This window comes from Manis pentadactyla, chromosome 9 (assembly GCF_030020395.1).
Source record: "Manis pentadactyla isolate mManPen7 chromosome 9, mManPen7.hap1, whole genome shotgun sequence".
Lineage (NCBI taxonomy): Eukaryota > Metazoa > Chordata > Mammalia > Pholidota > Manidae > Manis > Manis pentadactyla.
The window spans coordinates 20,054,103-20,074,617 of NC_080027.1; the positions used below are offsets into that span (position 1 = coordinate 20,054,103).

Sequence of the window (20,515 nt, forward strand, 5' to 3'; positions counted from 1 at the left end):
AAGTTTTTTTAATGATTGCTCTTTTTATTAGCAACTATAATTTTATGAAACATTTAATGTAATTTCCTGCTATCCAACTCAAAGTTCCCTCCACAATTTCATTTACCCTTATAATTGAAGACCTAGCTGAAGCATTACCTCTTCCAGCAAGTCTTCCCTAATGCATCAGGCTGTGTAGGTACCATATTATAGTTCATTGAGTTTACAATTCTATCATTACATTTGTAACAAGGTACTATAATTATATGGATATACATCTGTTTCTTTTGAGTTCTTCTAACTCAATTGTATTGAGTTCTTAAAGGAAAGGACCACATATTTTCATCTTTGTATCTTTACTGCCTTAGCATAGAGTCTGGTAAAGACATGATACTCACCATTTGTGTTTTGGAAGAATAAGAATTTGCCAATCCTTTCCTCTTTCCACTTCTGCCTATGTCTATGGTCAATTATAGATTTTTCTCTGTGATACTCCCTTCTTCCACCCTAACATATAATCAAGACAGAATAATAGATGATTACTAAGATATTTTAACAGTTGGTTCAGTAAAATCATATTCAAACTATCGCATTTTAAGATTGCAGGTTTATTGGCACCAGACAGGAATGCTCACACACTACATGTCTATGTACATGAACAGAGACAGACAAAAGTGAATGCTGAGCCATGGTAAAAGGATTCAAGGGATCTAGCTCCTAGCAGTCTTTGTGACATTATCTTCCTTAAGATCCATTCATACTTGTACATTTTGGAAACAGCTTAGAGACCGAAGCATCTCCACTGCTGCTCAGGTAGGGAAGAAGTTTAGTGGGAATCACAACAAAATGGGTATTTACTGAGACCAAGAAAGTTACAGTCCTGGAAATAAATACACTTCCTGCTCTTTATATCTTTGGGCTTATCAAGAAAGCCCTGACTATCAACTTGGCAGAAGTTCATAAAATCTTTTATGTAGGGTAAATAAAAATTCTGTGTGCTGCTTTTTCATTGCCAACCATCCCAAGATTCAGGCATCTGTTAAAACATTCTGTTATCTACTGAACACAAAAATCTCTTTATTTTGAGACAGAATGGTGTGGTGGGAAAATGGTTGGTTTTGGAGTTATTCAGACCTGAGTCTGAATCTCAGCTTTATTATTTATTTCTCAGGTGGATAAACTTAGAGAAGTTATCTCTCAGGATTGGTTTATTCAGCCACAAAATATGATTAGTGACACCCATATCATGGGATTATTGGTAATATCATATATTATTTGTAAGGTAAGTTTTGCTCAGTTATATTTTGAGGTAAGTGTGCTCTTTCACTTTTTAGGAAACTTTCCCAAATGTGATAGACATGATAAAAACCATAAATTAAATATATGGATTTGGTGATTATTGTCTATGTCAGACACTCTTCTTGTCATTGGTAATTATGTCTTCTCTACCTGTGACATTCCATGTGTTTTTCTTCTAGAAGTTAATCATTTATACCTAGTATTACTTATTACATAGCTTAAACATTCCATTAATATGAAGACTCCGTTAGGGGAAATATATATTTTTCATATATGTATTCTAAGATTAAACATCATTTGCATTTAGTATGTATTATGTGTGATTTTTTGAAGCCCAAACATGGTGAGAAATGTGTTAGAGACCTTGAAATAATGAAGATAATTACCTGAATTCAATTTTTTAAGAGGTTGTGTCTATAGAGTATTTAAAATTTGGCCTACAGAATCATCTAAAGTATTGCCCTAGTATTCATTGCAGACAATTTGTTTAAAGTCAAATGTGGAATAAAATATGGATTGAAAGATATATTGATTTCAGAAAGTACAGTGCTACCAATTAGTATTTCTCCCTCCGAGGATGTTCTCTGCTGGGATTCCACTTCTAATTGCTTCCTCATGAAACCTTTGGGGATTCTCCTGAGATAAACAGTGATGTCAATAACTTGGATATAAATCCTATAGCACTGGCTTGAATTTGACCTTTCGGTTCATTAAAAAGATACTCTTATTTTCACAGGTAGGAGAGAAAATGTGTATATCGGTTTTCAATATCCAGTCATTTATGTATTCACTTCGTTAAATTGCAAATGTCTTAGACACTATGTGTTGAAATAGGTATTTTAGAAGAAATTTGCAGACAATGAATTTTCCACCATGGAAAATCTAAGGGTGCTTCTTCAGTTATGTCTGTCTCTTTTGTTGATAAAACCAGTATATCTGAATATTCTGATGGAATTCCACAGTGTGGATCTCCAGCAGATGTTTCATTATAATTGGTTTTAAATAATACAGTTTTTGTGTTTTCCATTTTCCTAATATCTTAATGTCTACTATTACTGATTTCCATAAGAAAAAGTCCAACTGGAAACTTAGGTCCATGTAGTTTTTTGGTGGTTCAAATGTTTTCTGAACTCTACAAAGTAAATCATATGCTTAAAGAGGCTTTTTTTTTTTGTGACCATGAAACACATGGAAAACATTAGCTTCAATACACATAGCTAAGGGGTTTATACTAGAAGATCTCTAAGTCTTTATGGTTCTCCTTAGTATAAGATTCCAGATTCTTTTCCAATGCCTGTTCTGTCTAGGACCTCACTTTTCACAAGCCATGCTTGCACTCCAGGAAAATTTATTTTTCAAAATATTGTTCTTTTTTTTTTCCACCAAAATACTTGAAATATGAGTTAGTCTGATAATACAAATAACCAAATTGGGTCAAGAAAAATTGTAAGCAGCAATTGCTGATGAAGAGGGTCTTCATTCTTGCTTTGCCAGTTTGCCTATGTGGTCACTTGACTCATCACCTAAGCTGGTGACTTCACCTGAATGTTTGCTGTGCTGATTCTTAGCAGCAGTCTGACGGACCTCTCATGGACAGTATCTTCATATTGGCTGTCTCTATTTTCCACAGACTCACCATTCTAGAATTAAATCTGGAGAGAGAGAATGGTTTCCATTAAAAAAATGGCATGTGCCTGTGACCAGCAAGGCCTAAGCAAAAATGGTACGGCTTCTTAGAGTTTAAACCAGTGTTATAATCTTGATCTTAGACTGGAGAAGTCGCTCATGGGCAGAGAGATAAAAGAGGAGCTCTTGGCTTCCCTACTGCCAATTGATCACAATACGAAGGTGCTACCCTAGATTCTTGATTCAATTGTTTTACTCTTTTAAGAATTAAGTCAGTGACCCCTTGGCTGCCTTTCTTCTCAGTCCTCTCCCTGTTGTCTTCATTGGCGTGTCTGTCCCTATCACCTGCTATCTCAAAGAAGAACTATGTCAGGACCCTATTTTATTCATACAGGCATATCTTATTTTATTGCACTTCACTTTATTGTGCTTCGCCTATACTGCATTTTTGACAAATTCAAAGTTTGTGACAACCACGTTGATTCCCAACAGCATCGGCTCACTTTGTGTCTTTGTGTCCTTTTTCAGTAATCTTTGTAACACTTCAAACTTTTTCACTGTTATTATGCTTGTTGTGATGATCTGTGACCAATGATTACAACTTGCTGAAAGCTCAAATGACAGCAATTTTTAGCAGTATTTTTAAAAATTAAGGTATGTACATTTTTTAGACAAAATATTACTTTATTGCATACTTAAGAGACTACAATATAGTGTAAGCATAACTTTTCTAGGCAGTGGGAAACCAAAAAAATTCATTTGACTTGCTTTATTGTGATATTTGTCTTATTGCAGTGGTCCAGAACTGAACCTGTAATAATCTTCAAGATCCGTCTGTATTTATTTCTTCTAGTAGCCTATAATTCAATCATTGCTACAGAATATGGGAATATGGAGACAAAAATATTAGATGAATTGATTTTTAACATCTTGATAGTAGTTATTATTTTTTCCTATGCAGTCTGTTCAACTGAGAGGAAGTGATGGACTTTCCCAAGAAAGTAGCATGTTACAGAGGAAAAACACCTTACTGGAAACTATCGTATCTGATTCCTCTCTTGGTTCTTCCATTTCCATTTCCGTTTTCTTCCATTCCATGTTACAGTTTCTGAATTTGGTTACTCATCTACCTGAAGTTATTGCCTCTGTCTTGTCCATCATCTTACTTCTAGCATCCAGCACCATTCTGGAACTTGAAAGATGCCCAATAGTTACATGCCATAAGCATATACACATATATATGAATGAATGGTTTACAAGTGACATGAAGTGTTTCCTGAACTATAAAATTTGATGTTGATATGATGAATACAATTGTTAAAAGACCTCATAATATTTAGTAGCTGAGAAAATGAGATTTGAAATCAGAAGGCCAAAGAACCCATCTGTTTCCTGCCTGTGAAATGGAAAGATATCATATGTGTTGTTGGAACTAAGTAAGATAATATGTAGAAAGTACTTTAATATGGTGTGTGAAGCATAAGAACTCAGCTTATGTTATTAGTGTGTTGTTATACCTTCAAGCAGCAATTGACCAGATCAATTAGTTTCACTTATATTCTTAGGGCAGGTGAAAAATGGAGTGCTACTCACAATGATATTCTGAGTCTGTTCTGAGAGTGTAAGTTTTATACAGCCTCTGACAAGTTTTCTGACAATGACATTTGCTAATGTCAAAATTGTTTCATGGAAAAAAGAATATTTAGATGTAAACATAATTATACACAATTATTAGTTTATGGAAATCTGTAAATTAAAATTTGGAGACATACCAACATACAGTATTTTAGCTTATTTTTGGTATATATTTAAAATAATTTGCAATAAATTCAATAAAATGCATACCATTTACATAAATTAAAAGACATAAAAATATGAGAAATGCACATTAAAACACTATCTTGCCTTAGAAATTACTTCTGTAAGTAAGGATGCAATTTAACTTTTTCCCATTTAACTCATCCATTAAGCCAATGCTGTCAAAGAGTTCCTTTTTTCAACCCTGATTTGGAATTCCATCTCCATCATCTATCAAGTTTCTTATGTGTGTAGATCTACCTGTGGACTTCTCATTCAGTTACATCAGCTATTTTTACCAACTGTGTGCAAATAACATATTGTACAGAGTAGTATAGTTTTACAATAAGTCGTGATTGCTTATTAACAATATTAACTCTCAGATCCCTTATTTCTCTGAGATTTTAGAGCAACTTTCAGTGTGTTCTCACTCTCAGTGTGCTCACTATTACTCTTAATAGTTGGCTACTCAATATATACATAAATAACCTTGGACTCTCTGTTTTAACTCTTCCCTTCCCCCAGCAACACCCCTCCCAACCACTACCATCACCATCAATCACAACAACAAATAAACACATAAAACTTCTTGTTGGGTTTCAGACAATAGTTGAACTTGGTAAGATATATAATACAAAAGTAGATCATTAACCTGAGCAATATGAGATGAAAGTCTGATGAATAAATCACTTCATTTCCCTGGAATTCAGTTTCTCAATGTTCAGAATGAGCTTTACCTGTGTTATCTTCAACCTTTTTCCTAAACTTCTTTGTACATATGCGTATGTATGAAAGTACATAGGCAGGAGCTCTAGGCATTTCTAAATTTATATTATGATTTTTTCTTTAACATATATCTTATCTAGATTTTTTTAAATCTCCCAAGTTATCATGATACTTACACTTACAATTTTGTCTTTAGTGTCTGACTTGATTGCACTGTGTGATTACAAATATAATCTGAACGAAAGTCATTTGTTGAAAAACTTTTGAATTTGCATTATGGTGTATCTATTCATATCTAATCATGGAAACACTACTGAGATAATACAGCTAAAGCTTTTTGGAGCTTTTTAGAATGTTTACCTGGTACAATATTTAACCAGGGTTTCAGTGATTTAAAAAAAAAGAACAACTTTTATATCTCTCTTTAGATAATCAAACCAATACCTCATATAGGAGACAAAGAATGTCTGGAAGAAACTACACTGAAGTGATAGAATTCATTCTCTTGGGCCTAACAAGCCGCCCAGAGCTGCGAGTTGTTTTCTTCGTGTTGTTCCTTGTTGTCTACATAGTCACGGTGATCGGAAATGTGGGCATGATTATTTTGATCAAAACTGATTCTCGACTTCACACTCCCATGTACTTTTTTCTCTCAAGCTTGTCTGTTCTAGATCTGTGTTTCTCTACAAATGTCACTCCCAAAATGCTAGAAAATTTCTTATCGGAGAAGAAGACCATCTCCTATGCAGGGTGTCTGGTGCAGTGCTATATTGTCATTGCTGTGGTCCTTACCGAGCACTGCATGCTGGCTGTCATGGCGTATGACCGTTACGTGGCTATCTGTAATCCTCTTCTCTATAGCAGCAAGATGTCCAAGAATGTCTGTGTCCTCCTGATCATTGTCCCTTATATCTATGGCTTCCTGCTTAGTGTGATGGAAACTTTGAGGACCTACAACCTATCTTTCTGTGGTGCTAATGAAATTAATCATTTCTACTGTGCTGATCCTCCTCTTATCAAGCTGGCGTGCTCTGACACCTACAGTAAAGAGTTATCCATGTACATAGTAGCTGGCTACAGTAATGTCCAGTCCCTCCTGATCATTCTTACATCCTATATGTTCATCCTTGCTGCTATCCTCAGAAGCCATTCTGCAGAAGGGAGAAAAAAAGCTTTTTCTACCTGCGGCTCCCACCTGACTGTGGTCACAATCTTCTACGGAACCCTCTTCTGCATGCATCTGAGACGTCCCACAGAGGAGTCCGTGGAGCAAGGCAAAATGGTGGCTGTGTTTTACACCACTGTGATCCCTATGCTGAACCCCATGATCTATGGGCTCAGGAACAAGGATGTGAAAGAGGCATTGAGAAAAGCAATAGTGAAACAAAAATTGAGGAAATAGAAGAGTTAAACTGTCATTAAAAACATTTCCAGACATGTAAGATATTATTGTATAAGACATTCATTTTAAGTTAGTGTACAATACATCTCCAACTTTTTGTGTTAGGTAGCTGATGAGGTTAAAATTCCTGAAAGGGGATCCATTCACATTCCTGTATCAACTAGTATCATCTCTTACAAAAAACACTAGTTGCTTAAACAAATCTGAATGTTCACTTTAATTTGTTTTTCTGTCAGAAGAAGTCTGGAGGTTAGCAATGTCCAAATTACATACCAGCTTTCTTACATTTGGTTTCTAATCCCTTATAGCTCATTTTACCTTAAACATGGCTTACCTTCTTGTTCTTAAGGTCACTTTATGAGGCAAAATGGCTGGGGGGAAGCTAGCCCACATGTGCAAATGTTCTTCTAATGTTCTAAATAAACCATGCAAGAAGTGTGTTCATATCTGTTGGGCCAAAACGTAATCATATCCTCAAACCTCCCTGCAAGAGAGTCTAGGAAGTGTTTATTCCATGACACTGAATATCAGGCTAAGAGAAATGAGTTCTGCTTCCTCTCACTGGTGAATAGCTATCTCCACCCTATTTACTAAAAGTACCTCACCTTCACCCCTTATTCATTTTAGTCATGACTTCCTAACTCATTTCTAATGATGCCTAACCATTGAAATTAATAACACTTTATTTCACAGATGATAGAAAGATCTTAGAACCTGATAAAGTGCCTACAAATGATGAGTGGGATCTTTTAAAATATTTTGTCACATAAACATTTTTCCAGAGGCTCAGTATGACAACTAAGTAAGCTATTTCTTGCAGCGTCATTAAAATGGCTCTATGGGTGTGTTTTCTAAATGCATCTGGCTGATTTAGAAATAAAAATAGTATAGAAAATTGTGTTTCCTTTATGTAGGTTGATGGTGCATGGTACATTTTTAGATGTTTCCTGTTCTTGTGTATTCAAGGACCATTTTTTAAGATCATGAGCAAACCATTTTTAAGTCATTTAACTGAAGTTATTTTATAAATCATGAGGTTTAGGTTTAGTTGTGTTTAGATATCAACATGGGCAGCAAGGCTCACAAATATGCAAATAGGAGACTTACTGCCATTCTTCCACCCATTTGCCTCCACGATTAATTACATGGTGATCTAATACGGCTGCAGCCAAATTATAATGGGCTGTAATCCTTGGAGATTGTTAGAGACTGGTCAAAATTGCTGATATTAAATCAGTGAAGAACAAAGGTACACTTAACTTTTCTTATTTACCTTCTCTATTTGTTGACATTATCCCTTAAAATGTCTTCTCAATAAAGGCAAATACACAGTTATAATCCATGTCCGAGGGATGGGTTTGCTGTGTTCATGGACTGTTCTAATGACATGGCTTTTTATAAGTGTGAAACTGTCTGGTATCATTAAGTTTAAACTCAAGAATCAAGAAAGAGTTAGAAGCAGTTTACTAGATTGGTCTGATAAGTACATTATCTAAACCTCTAAATACCAGATACAGAAACAACTTTTGGGGATCACAGGCTTTATTACAGTCGAGTGAGAGATGCAACACCTGGCGGGATGTGCCTGATATTCTAAGTACTGGTCAAACCTGATAGTATTTACTCTGCCATCTAGGCCTGTTTTATAAAAAATAAGAGAAGAGACACAGTAGAGGTTCATATATAATGAATATCACCATTTTATTAAATTAATATTAGTCAATAAAATCTAGCCATTAGTTCAATAAATAAGCCTTTGGCTTGAAAAGAGTTTTGCCAGTAGAGATACAATTTGTCACATGTTGTTTGTTATGCTTATGAGAAATGGAATTTGGTCTTCAGGGTTTGTTGAGCCTGTATAATTTTTTCTAGTTGAGAATTGGAAGCAACAAATTACAAAAATTACAATGATTACAGCATGTGTGTAGAGATGTGCAGGGCTTCAACCTCCCAAGTTGTTTTATGGTCCAGCAGAGTGTATTACCTCCAAAATATTATCTGTTTCTTGAAAGGACAGAGAAGTATATAAAACTGGCAAAAATTAAGGGATTGAAGATTTCTAAATGTGGAAAACTCATTAGATCAGAGTAAGAATATATTACTAGAACTTAAGTTCTATGAGACCAGGTACTATTTTTTTTAACCATATCCCGGGAACACAGTAAATGATTAAATAAACAAATAAATGGATGTCGATTTCTATATATAATGACACCAAGGTCAAGAATTTTTCTTTTCTCAAATAAATGGAAAGAGGTACCATGCTCATGGATTATAAGAATTAATATTGTTAAAATGTCCACATACCCACAGCAATGTACAGATTCAGTTCAATCCCTATCAAACTGCCAAAGGCATTTTTCATAGAACTAAAAATAATTCTAAAATGTGTATAGACCCACAAAACACCCTTAATAGCTAAAGCAACCTTAAGAAAGGAGAACAAACCTAAAAGTATTGCACTCCCAGATTTCAGACTGTAGTATAAACCATCAAAACAGCATTGTACTGGCACAAAAATAGACACACAGATCAGTGGAACAGAGTAGAGAGTCCAGAAATAAATCCACACTTACATGGTCAATTAATCTACAACAAATGAGGCAAGAATATACAGTGGGGAAGGCAATCTCTTCAATAAATTAAAAATAGAAATACCATTGAATCCAGCAATTACACTTCTGGGTATTTTCCCTGAAGAAAATGAGTATAAATTCAAGAAGATATATGCACCTCTAGGTTCACTGCACCATTATTCACAATAGCTAGAAAATGGAAGCAACCCACATCTGTTGATAGATGAATGGATAAAGATGTGGTATATACATACATACAAAGGAATATTACTGAGACACAAAAAAGAATGAAATCTTGCCATTTGTGACAACATGGATAGACCTAGAAGATATTATGCTAGGTGAAATAAATCAGATAGAAAAGACAAATACCACATGATTTCTCTGCTATGTGGGTGTGGACTCTACAACCAAAACAAATGAACAAATAAAATAAAACCTGAACAAATTTATAAATTAAAAAGAAAAGACTGTGGCTGCCAGAGAGGAGTTTGGGAAGGTGGGTGAAATAAGCGAAGGGGATTAAGAGAAACACACTCTCAGTGATAAAATACATAAGTCACGGGGATGTACAACAGGAAATATAGTTAATAATATTGTAATGACTTTGTATAGTTGGTAACCACCATCACGGTGAGCATTTTATAATGCATATAAATGTCAAATCACTGTGTTGTACACCTGAGGTTAATATAATGTTGTATGTCAACTATACTTTAAAAATAAAAGAAAAAAATTGTTGTGTTTTTCAATACCTGGGAGTACATTCATCCCATAGAACTCAGGCACAGCCCTGTGGAAGGCAGGGAGAGAAACTAGTCAAGTTAAATTTCTATCACTTTGAAAAATGGAGTCTCAGTGCTTACATTCAACATGATTTTACCCTAAGTCATTGTTATAATTAGAGACAGTATCCTGACAATAGAATACTTTACATAGAATATGTTATAAACACTATTTAAACAATGTTAATTAGTATAATTATATGCTGTATTAGTTTCATTTCAAATGTATATTAATTAAACTTCATTTATACAGAACATAGTTAATATCCTATGGTATTCACTTAAGATCCTATTTATGTCTTACCTTATAATTTCCCATATCAGAGGGAAATAGTACAGTATCACTCATGTTTTGGAATTTGGAATATGTTTCCATAATTTATTTCAAGAAGTTATCTTTAAAAAATTTCTGGAGATATACAGTTATATTTAGTCTTCCTTTTTTTTTCTTCATGCTTTTTTTAAAATTAATATTTGGGTTTGGTGGTAGTAAGAAACTATAACACTTAGTAGTTCTAGAACATGCTTTTGTAACTTGTCACACATTTTACATTTGACTTTAAAACACCTCATCATTGATGTGTAACAGATGCCCTGTCCTTTAGTTTGTGTGGTACTGTTGCCTCAGTTTCAAAATGTTTTTATTTGAAAGGACAAGTTTTGAGATATAAAGAGCTGATTTTGATTGACTGTGAATGCATAAAAGAGCTTATGGTTGGAAATAGTATACCATGTCCAAGCCTAGCCATGAAAGTCTCCCATGGTTCATTGTCCTTTATCTTTTATTTTTTTTTGTCTGTTCACCAGTTGCAAACAGTAGTTGTGAGACCCCAGGGGATGGTGTGTGTTCCAGGACAAATTTGGCTCATTGAATCACTGTGACACAGGTCTGTCTGCTACATCTGCATTTGCCTATTATGTGAATGAGAAATAAACTTCTGTGCTTAGGCAAAGATTGCAGAGATTGTTATGGCCACTAGCATTATTTTAGCTATGATGAACAGACTGAATAACTACTCACATAAAAGCCCATGTAATACATGCATATTTAAAATATAATTTCAATCATTAGGATTTATTTTTGTATGTGGTCTGAGGCAAAAATCTAAATTTTCATAAAACATTAACCACCATTATTTATTTATCTCTGTCCCCACTAATTTAAACATGCCAATAATGATATAGATAAACTTATTTATATTTCTTTTGGTCTGTTTCCTAGCATTCTTAACTGTTGTCCTATTAATTCACTCATTCATCTAACAAATGTTTGCTGAGTGTCTATTAAATACTAGACACTGTTTTAGTTATTTGTTACCAATGAACAAAACAGAAAAATAAATCCTTGATCTCATGAAGCTTATATTCCAGTGGTGTGAGACATACATGTGCAAGTAGCATAATATATAAGTCAATCGTATCCTATGTTAGTGATCATATGGCAAAATCTAGAATACATATATTGTAGGATAAAGGAGCAACAGAGGGTCTCTGGTTTAGGTATGAGAATGAAGGTAGATTTTATTGAGAAGGTAACAGATGAATAGAATCCTCATTAAGGTAGTTTAGAGATTAGCCATTCAAGTGCTTGAGGGGCAGTGTTCTAGGCAGATGGAACAGCTGGTGAAAAGACTCAGAATGCAAGCATTCAGGGGGTGTTTTGAGGACTGATTGGAAGCCACTGTGGCTGGAGCCTAGACAATGAGAAAATTAATGGAATATGATATCAGAAGCATAAAAGGGGATTAGTGGCCAATTATTTAAGATCATGTAAAGCCACTGGAAAACCTTTACTCTGAGAAAAATGCGAAACTGTGGGAGAGTTCCAAGCTAAGCAGTAGTATGAAGCAACATGTTCTAAAGGGACCAACTTCAGTTTTTGAGTTTAGGGTGGGTGGTAAAGGAACAAGGGTGGGAGTGAGTGATATAATTCAGGCAAGAAAGATGGTTGCTAGCCCCAGAGTAATAGCAGGAAAAGTGGTGAGAGGTAGTTGGGTTCTAGAAACATTCCCCATATAGATCTGCTGCTTGGTATGGTAGCGTCATTGCTTGGAAACACTGATCCACCCAAATTGTTGTCGCTGTTATTTCTCAATACTGCAGTGGGACTAGTTCTCACCAATGGAATGCAAACATAACTTCCTTCTGAAACTTGTAGACACAGGTGCTTAAAATGTATAGGGAGCTTCCCTTTCTCCAACATCTGGCAGCTGGACATAGATGCTCAAGATGCCTTTGTAAATTGTGCATTATTGAGCACAGAAGGCCAGACAACTCGAGACCCTGAATGACAGCATGAACCTGAGCCCCTACCATCATGTGGAATGCCTGTTTGTAAATGTTACAAGTGCAAAACAAAGTTCATAACATCATATGTTTTTGTACTTTCTCTTTTGGTTGATTATACTAGCTAGTAATTTGTCCATATCAAGCCCCAGATCCTCAAAAACCTCTGTGAGTAAAATTGCAGTATTTCCAGAATCTCTTGCCTGGCTTTAGTGCATCTCCGTAGTACAGGTGTTGCCAGGGGGTTGAAAGGAGCAGTCCATCTTCACATGCATAGGTAATGACAAGGGCGAGCAGGGCTTGTCTGGACCTGAGAGGTTGGGTGAGGGTTCCTGCAGCCAGGTCGCGAGAAACACAAGAGAGCAAAAGTGGACTGCTTGGAAGAAATAAACGGGTTTCTCCCACTTTATTTCTCCCTTTGACTGATTTCGGTTTCAAAGATATTTTGCCCTGGGATTTTCCCCCTGGAGTTACAACCTCATCTTTGAATTTTTAAAAAATCCACCCTACTATTTTCTGTTATCAGTTTTTCTTCTATGTTTATGAATCTCATTTTCAATTGTCTTTGTATTTATTTATTTTTTTAATGTTTGGAGTTAAATGCTTGACTGATTAATTTACATGTTTTCTTGCCTAATAATGATAACTATTAAAGATTATATTTCAAATTTGGACCATATCATATATTTTGAAGTGCATAATTTTTACATTTTAAATTGTACTTTTGCTTTCTCCTTAGATATAGAATTATATAGGTAAATATTTTAGTTTATAAATTATTGTATTATTAATTTAATATTACTTAAAGATGTACTCTTCACTGTTTTTAAAAACCTTGTATTCTTTTATATATTTTAGATATTATCATGGTTCTTTTTTGCTTTGCCAATAGACAAATGTTGGCAAATATTTAACGGTTGCTTTATTTTTTGATTTCTGGAAAGTTTAGATTTCTGTACTAAAGATCAATATTATATTACTCAGCCATAAAAAGAAAAGAAATCCTACCATTTGCAGCAACATGGGTGGACCTAGAGGGTATTATGCCCTATGAAATAAGCCAGGTGGAGAAAGGCAAATACCATGTGATTTCACTTATTTGTGGGATATAAAAACAAAGCCAAACAGAAGTAGACTCATAGGCACTGAGAAGTGACTAGTGGTTACCAAAAGGGAGGGATTGGGGCAGGCTGTGGGGGAGGGAGAGGGGGTTAAAGGGGCACAATAATTGGCAATCACAATATAAATTGGTCATGGGAATGTTATACAACAAGGAGAATATAGTCAATGTTTCCATAACATCTTTCTACATTGATAAATAGTAACCACACTAGAGGGGGTGAGGATTTAATAATATGGGTAACTGTTGGAGTATTGTGTTGTACATTAGAAACCAACATAAGATTGCATATCCATGATACTTCAGCTGAAAAAAATCTATATGATCATTATTCACATCTTCTATATATTCATTCTTATTTTTGTTTGCTTTTGAAAAAGCTAAAATATATATTAAAGGTTCAAATTTAATTTTAATTTCAGTTATCTATTAACTTATGCTGCATAACTCATCTGTTGCATGTATTAACTATTATATCTTCATCACATGTGATACACTTTTCCAGTTAAAAGTGACATTTTCTCTCTTACCTAATAATTTGTAATTTATATTCTCTTTTGCTTCATACTAATATTGCAATCTCTACTTCTTTGTATCTGAATTCACTTGTCTTGTGCCCTTTTAATCTTTCTGAGTTTCATGTATGTCAATTGTAGACAAAAGTAGTTCTGCTTTGTTATAAACCATTATAAAAAATTGAAACACTTCACTCAGCTAATTTACAAAGAAACTGTTTCTGTTTTAAGCAGTGAGTTCCCAGGGAGAAGAGCAGGCATATTCCCAGGTTTTGCTGTGCTTTGGTCATTATTTTATAATCTTTCAATTTATTCTAATGTCAGATATTGAGGAAACATTCACCCAATTTGCTCATAACTAAAGATTCCCAGTGATTGTCTCAGTTTGTCTCGAAATGTCCTCTTGAATACGCTTTGAAATGAGGCTGAGACCTACTTATTTTGCCTACACAAATCACATTCAGATTTAGATTTAGAGTTAGGTAAATCGTCAATCTGTTTACTTCCTCTATTTTGCTATTTTAATGCTTTGGCTTGTGAGGCAAAAATCAGTAGGTTGAAGATGGCAGTGGATTCTCATTCTCCATCATTGCTTTTCTTGTGTTCAGATGCTGTATTTCAGACTTCAAAAGAAAATGTTCCAAGTGCCTTGATAACAAAGTCAGATGAAGCTTTGTTGTTGTGTAATAATTTCATGGTGTGATGAGCAAAGGAATTTACCTGGGTTGTACACTTCAACTTGATTAAGGCAGAGAGCTATGATCAGAATTTCCTATCTCTTTAATAACAACTTATTGTGCAGAAATAGTGATCACATGAAATGAGAAGGAAAATAGAACATTATTAGGCCATTCCAGGAAAGCAACTTGAGCAGCAAAGTAACTCAACCAAAATAGACTTAAAGACAACATAAATCATTTTAAATTTATTAGGGGCTTTTCTACAGCTGATTCATGATAGTAGGGAAATGTTTATTTTTCTTGCCATGATTTGCTTCCATGTTTAAGGAGCCAATCAATTCTGGTGACTGAACTTGTGTTAACAGATGAGCGGCTCTGGAAAATAAAGGTGAAGCATCATTGTACTGGAGTGATATTCTCTTACATCACACAACCCTTCCATGCGAGGGCTACCTGTCCTAAATTTCTAAGGTAAGTAATATCACTGTCAGTAATGCTAGACTTTACAAAGGAAGAACAAAACACTGTGTTTCTTCAAGAGAATGAAAATGATATATATGACTTCAGAATTATGGACCAGAAAATACCAATTTTAACTAGAAAAAACTACTTGGCTTCTGGTACCATTTTAGGTAAATGAATGTATGGAAGTTAACCAAAACTATTGTTTCTAATGTGAAAAACTAAATACTATTAAAATGGTTTAGAATTCATGGCTCAGCTGGCAATGATGGAAATCCTCAAAAGCTAAAACTTAAATAGAATGAAAATTTCAGGCATTTTAGTTATTTTTTTTTAAAAAAGCTTACATCTGTCCTAAGGATCTTCCGTGATGAGCAACTTTGTTTTCACTGGCCATGTGGGTAGCATAGGAAAGATAAAGGGACCTTTTAAAAGGGCAACTTATATGAGAGAGCCTGTTATCAGCTTGGAGCTCTAAACGGTTACATTCTTGGTGAACAAAGTTTCCAGAAAGCAAATATTTCTTCAAATGGAGAAGACAAGGAAACTTGTCTGTTATTGAAGTTGAGTCTTGGTGAAGGGAAAAGAAAGTATGAGGGAACAGAGAGAGAGAGAGAGAGAGAGATTCCCCTGAGAAGTTGTAATCACAAGCTCTATTCTCAGGTGAATTTCTGTTAGCTATTTTGTCTTAAAGATTCTAAGCCAGGAATTTATTTAAAGTAGTCTTAGGTTAAAAGGGCTCCAAGGCATTCCTGGTAGAAACCAATTCAACACCTTAACAGAAGCATGTTCCTTCATCCAACGTTTCCAAAAATTCTCACAAAGGCCCATGAAAAACTAAATCAACCACAGTCTGAGTTGTCCTGGTGCCTGAGATGGTTGCTGCATATTGGAGTGTGTGCTAGCTGTGTGTGGTCAGTGTGTAGTTGGATTTAGGGTTTCTACCTGCTCTATGTGTTTCTGAGTGTGTGTCCTGATGTGAGTGAGCAGGACAGGAAATATTCCATATCTTTCTGTATCCTTTGCAGCACCTACCAGAACACTTAGTGTTTCATAATTATCAGGGATGCAATAAAGACACTGTGTGTCATTTCAAATTGTTTGTAGTCTAGCATTATGAAACATGCATTTAAGACTGTGATACAAAGTGTTTGTTTTTATATAAGCAGTATGAGATCAATGCTATTGAAATAAATGGGAGATCATTAATTTTACATAGGGAGCCTCAAGGAAATGTTTAAAGAGATGGTAATTTTTGCATGGTTCCTTAAAGTTGATCTTGAGTTATCTTCTTCACAGCCTGCAGAGGACTTTAATTAGAAATGGAAAAATGAAAACTCATTTTCTTGCTCTGTGGAAGTTGTCCCATCTGGATTTATCTGAGCTAAATAGGAGGTCCTCATAGTTTCTTACATGGAGAACTGCATTTGCAACATAAAACCCAGAGGAACATATGAGGTATATTTAGTGTCTTGCAGACACTGGTCTTCAAGATTTAACCTAACACAAACTTTGGTGGGAAAAAAAATAATTAATTTGCAATTGGAAGAAATACACAGAACTGTAGGTTACTCTTTAAGATGATAAGGACAAGACTTTGGTGGATTGCAACCTCCTAGGTATAGGAGCACAGTTATTTTCTCAAGGCAGAAATTATGCTCTGAAGACCCACACAGCTCTGCTTACCCATGGTTAATTAACACTCTTCATTCCAAAGTTTAGTTTCATTGTAAGCCTGGAGCTGATCAACATGACTCAGAAAAGTATCTAAGTGGTACTGATAAGGGCCTGTCCTACCTCTGTGACTCATCTATTGAAAGTATGATCATTGAATGATTTTTCTTTATTCAACAAATATTTCTTGAACATCTATCATGTACCCAGTATTGTTATAGTTTCTGAGCTAGTACCATGAGCAGGCATTTAATGGCCTCCAATCAAAATTGTATTTCAATGGAAGAAGAATAGATTTGGGGAGAAACTAGTAATTTCCTCCACAGGTCTTAATAAGCAGGAATAGGCTCATGTAGGACTGAAGGAGAGCCAGTAGGTGTGAAGTGCAGTGGTCAGGCCAGAGAACTCACACATTTGAGAAGGGGCACAAATTTCCAGGTAACTCAAAGTGATCAAATGCATAAACCACTAAAATTATCTACAACTTGTTTGGCTTTACAAAGAACCTATTTTTGCACCCCAAGTCCATAAAGACCATGATAGGATATATAATGTACACCAGTTATATAGTGGAAATGAGACTCCTTTTTGGTCAGGAATTGAGATTTTTGATCTGTCTTGTTGTTAATAGTTACTCATTGAGCAATAAGATGAAATGATGAACGATACCAACTCTAGAATCAGGAATCTAGTCCTTGATTCATTGAAAGTGTGACCTTGAGCAAATCACCAAATCTCTCTAAGACACTAAGTTTCTAGTCTGTAAAACTGTAACAATAAAATTTATTTCATGAGGTAGTTATGAGAATTAAATTAAACTAGCACAGTGTTTGGCATGTACTAATTTCAGTAAATGCTGTGTTGCTCCTGTTATTAAAATTCTAGTTTTCCTTATTTATAAGATGTGGGAGTTGAAGCAGATGTATGTTTTCCTGCTTTGATACTCGATAGTTTTAGTTATAGGGAATAATACATTTTTTCATCTTTCCCTGGAAAAAACAAGTTGCACAGACCATGAAGTACAGAACACAGGACTGGCTTATGCAGGTTGAGTAACACCATCTCCAAATTTAGCTTGATGCAAACTCAAAGCCAGTTTTGTATTTGATCCCAGGACACATTCAACATGACTTGAGTTTGGGGAAAAGTGTAACTGTGCAAACCTGTTTTTAAGAAAACACAACTCAACAGCTGACTCTTTCTCTAGAGATGTATTCCCCTCAGGGTTGTTTCAAAAGGAAGCTTCTTAATTGCTTCTTTTTTTCCTAAGGCAAATATTTAAGGGGAACTGGTCTTGTGGACTTGCAGTTTCCCTTTTGCCTGGCGCACATGGTTCGCCACCTTTGACATAGCATTCACTTTTCAGTTCTGCATCCTTACCGGGAATATTTCTCTTCATTCTAAAGTTGCTATAAAAATCCCTTTATCTGGAACTATCAGATGAAGTTGCATCTTAGCCTTTTTTTTCTTTTTTACTTATCAACATTAGTTAATACGAATTATTCCACATAGGTTGTCAGTGGGTATAGACATATATTTGTGGATGGGGAAGAGAAAGGGAGAGAAAGAGAATGCAAGAAATTTTCTATTGAGATTTGATTATGTGATTATTAAAAAGTCTTAGTGGAAGCTACCATTTTCAGTAGTGCATTTAATATAAATGCACCTTGTATTATGTGTTAATGTGTAACATCTCTTTTCATATGCACAAACACAATTAATGCTAGTATTACTGTCATATCATATTGAAGCATAGAGAAATTAAAAACAAAACAAAACAAGAATATTCATAAAATTAGTCATGGAGCCAGAATTCAACCAAAGTCTTATAATGGAACATAGTTGTTTAATTACAGTACCTAATATTTCCTCATAGTCTCAGGGAAAAAAAATCCATGCTTCTTTATAATTTAAATTGAAACATAGAGTGATATGATATGGAAAGTTTGTGTATATATTTTTTCCTTTAGATAGTGATGAAAATAAGTACTGTAAGGGCTTCTGAGGTCCCCAAACCCTCTACTTTTTTCCAGACTTCATATGCTCTAAGAAGGGACCTAACCACTCCATTTTTTCCTGTTAGCTCACTATGTGATCTGTTACCTGGCTAACCACCACTCAGGTTTTTACATACTGAGCTTTGCACATACTAACACCATCGTCATTTTTATATCTTCTTTTGTACTGAATCATCCTTGGTGCCAGGCAATCAGCTCTGACTTTCTAAATAAGTATTCCTCAAGGTTACCAAGGGGGAAGGGTTAGGGCAGGTGGGGGAGAAGGAGGGCAAGGAGGATAAAGGGGCACAATAATTCGCAATCACGATGTAAGTTGGTCATGGGGACAGTAGTACAGCATGGAGAATATAGTCAATTATTTTATAACATCTTTCTAAGTAGATACTAATGGCACTAGAGGGGGTGAGCATTTAATATTATGGGTAACTGTTGAACCACCATGTTTTACATTTGAAACCAATACAAGATTGTATATTGATGAAACTTTAATAAAAAAATCAACATCTGAAACAAAATGCCATAAAAATTAAAATCCTCCTCATTTAAAAAAAAAAAAGAAAAGAATGCCTCTATTGCTAATCTTGAAAAAATGCCTGCATGTGAAAAACACAGGTGGCCACAGGCATGTTCCTTTGCTTCAATGATCTGTTGACATATCTGTCATCTCTTCTCAGGTAGAGTATTTCTTCATCTTTGTATTTTCTTTCATCCATGATGGTGTAGAAAAATATTTTCAATAATTTGTCTTTGTGTATGAACATAAGAAACTTTTTAAATCCAATTTGTTCTTGTTTAGGGAGCTCATCTGCCTCAAAAGTTAATGCATTAAAAAAAGATGAAGTATCATTGCTTGGCAGTTTATCTGTGGTCTGTTCTTCTTGTTCCCGTGGACTGCCCCTGTTCACAAGAAGCTCAAAATAATACTGTGGCACATTCACAACACATATTCAAAAACACATTTTCTCTCCTTCCCAGGCTTTCCAAGAGCATATTTAAAATTGAGAACATAGCAACATGCCACAGAGCATCCATTCAACCAGAGCAGGAAAATATTTTAATATTTTAAATATCTTCCTGCCTTATATTAATTCTTTTCTCCCCCCAAAATGATAAAAGTCTTGAGGCTCAGAAATAAGGCTGAACAACCAGTGTAAATGTTAGTGGACGTCAATGTTAAAAATTAGTGTATAACTAAGTTTATGTTTATGTCAGAAATTTAAAACAGAAGTCAGAAGAGAAACCAGTATGGCAGAATTGAGTCATCACAGGTAAGAGATGCATAGTACCACTGTGTTAACACATTTACCACGCTCTGACCAGAGCAAAGCAACACCGTCCAACATATTCTCTTAATTGCTAGTCATAATGCAACTGATTTATAATTTCCTTTGCATTTAGTTTGCATTCTTTAGCTTTATGAAGGTTGTGTAAGTGTCACACATGGTTACTGTACATATTTGAGAAATTTTGTAATTTAAAAAACTCAAAACTAAAAAATATTTTCATATTGCTGACCTTCCAGTTTGTCATTTGGTGTCATCTTTTATTTCTTAGACTCACAAATATATTC

At 34.9% G+C, this 20,515-nt stretch overlaps 1 protein-coding gene across 1 annotated transcript; it reads left to right on the forward strand.

The window, feature by feature from the left end:
• Positions 1-5,890: 5,890 nt before the first annotated feature.
• LOC118908061 (olfactory receptor 1030-like) lies at positions 5,891-6,829 on the forward strand. The gene has a single exon (XM_036877125.2). It carries the CDS (start codon positions 5,891-5,893, stop codon positions 6,827-6,829), a length of 939 nt encoding a protein of 312 aa, XP_036733020.2.
• The last annotated feature ends 13,686 nt before the right edge of the window (positions 6,830-20,515 follow it).

Bases quoted from the DNA above. Each gene is read 5' to 3' on its own strand.
- LOC118908061 (XM_036877125.2), top strand. From the start codon at position 5,891: ATGTCTGGAAGAAACTACACTGAAGTGATAGAATTCATTCTCTTGGGC.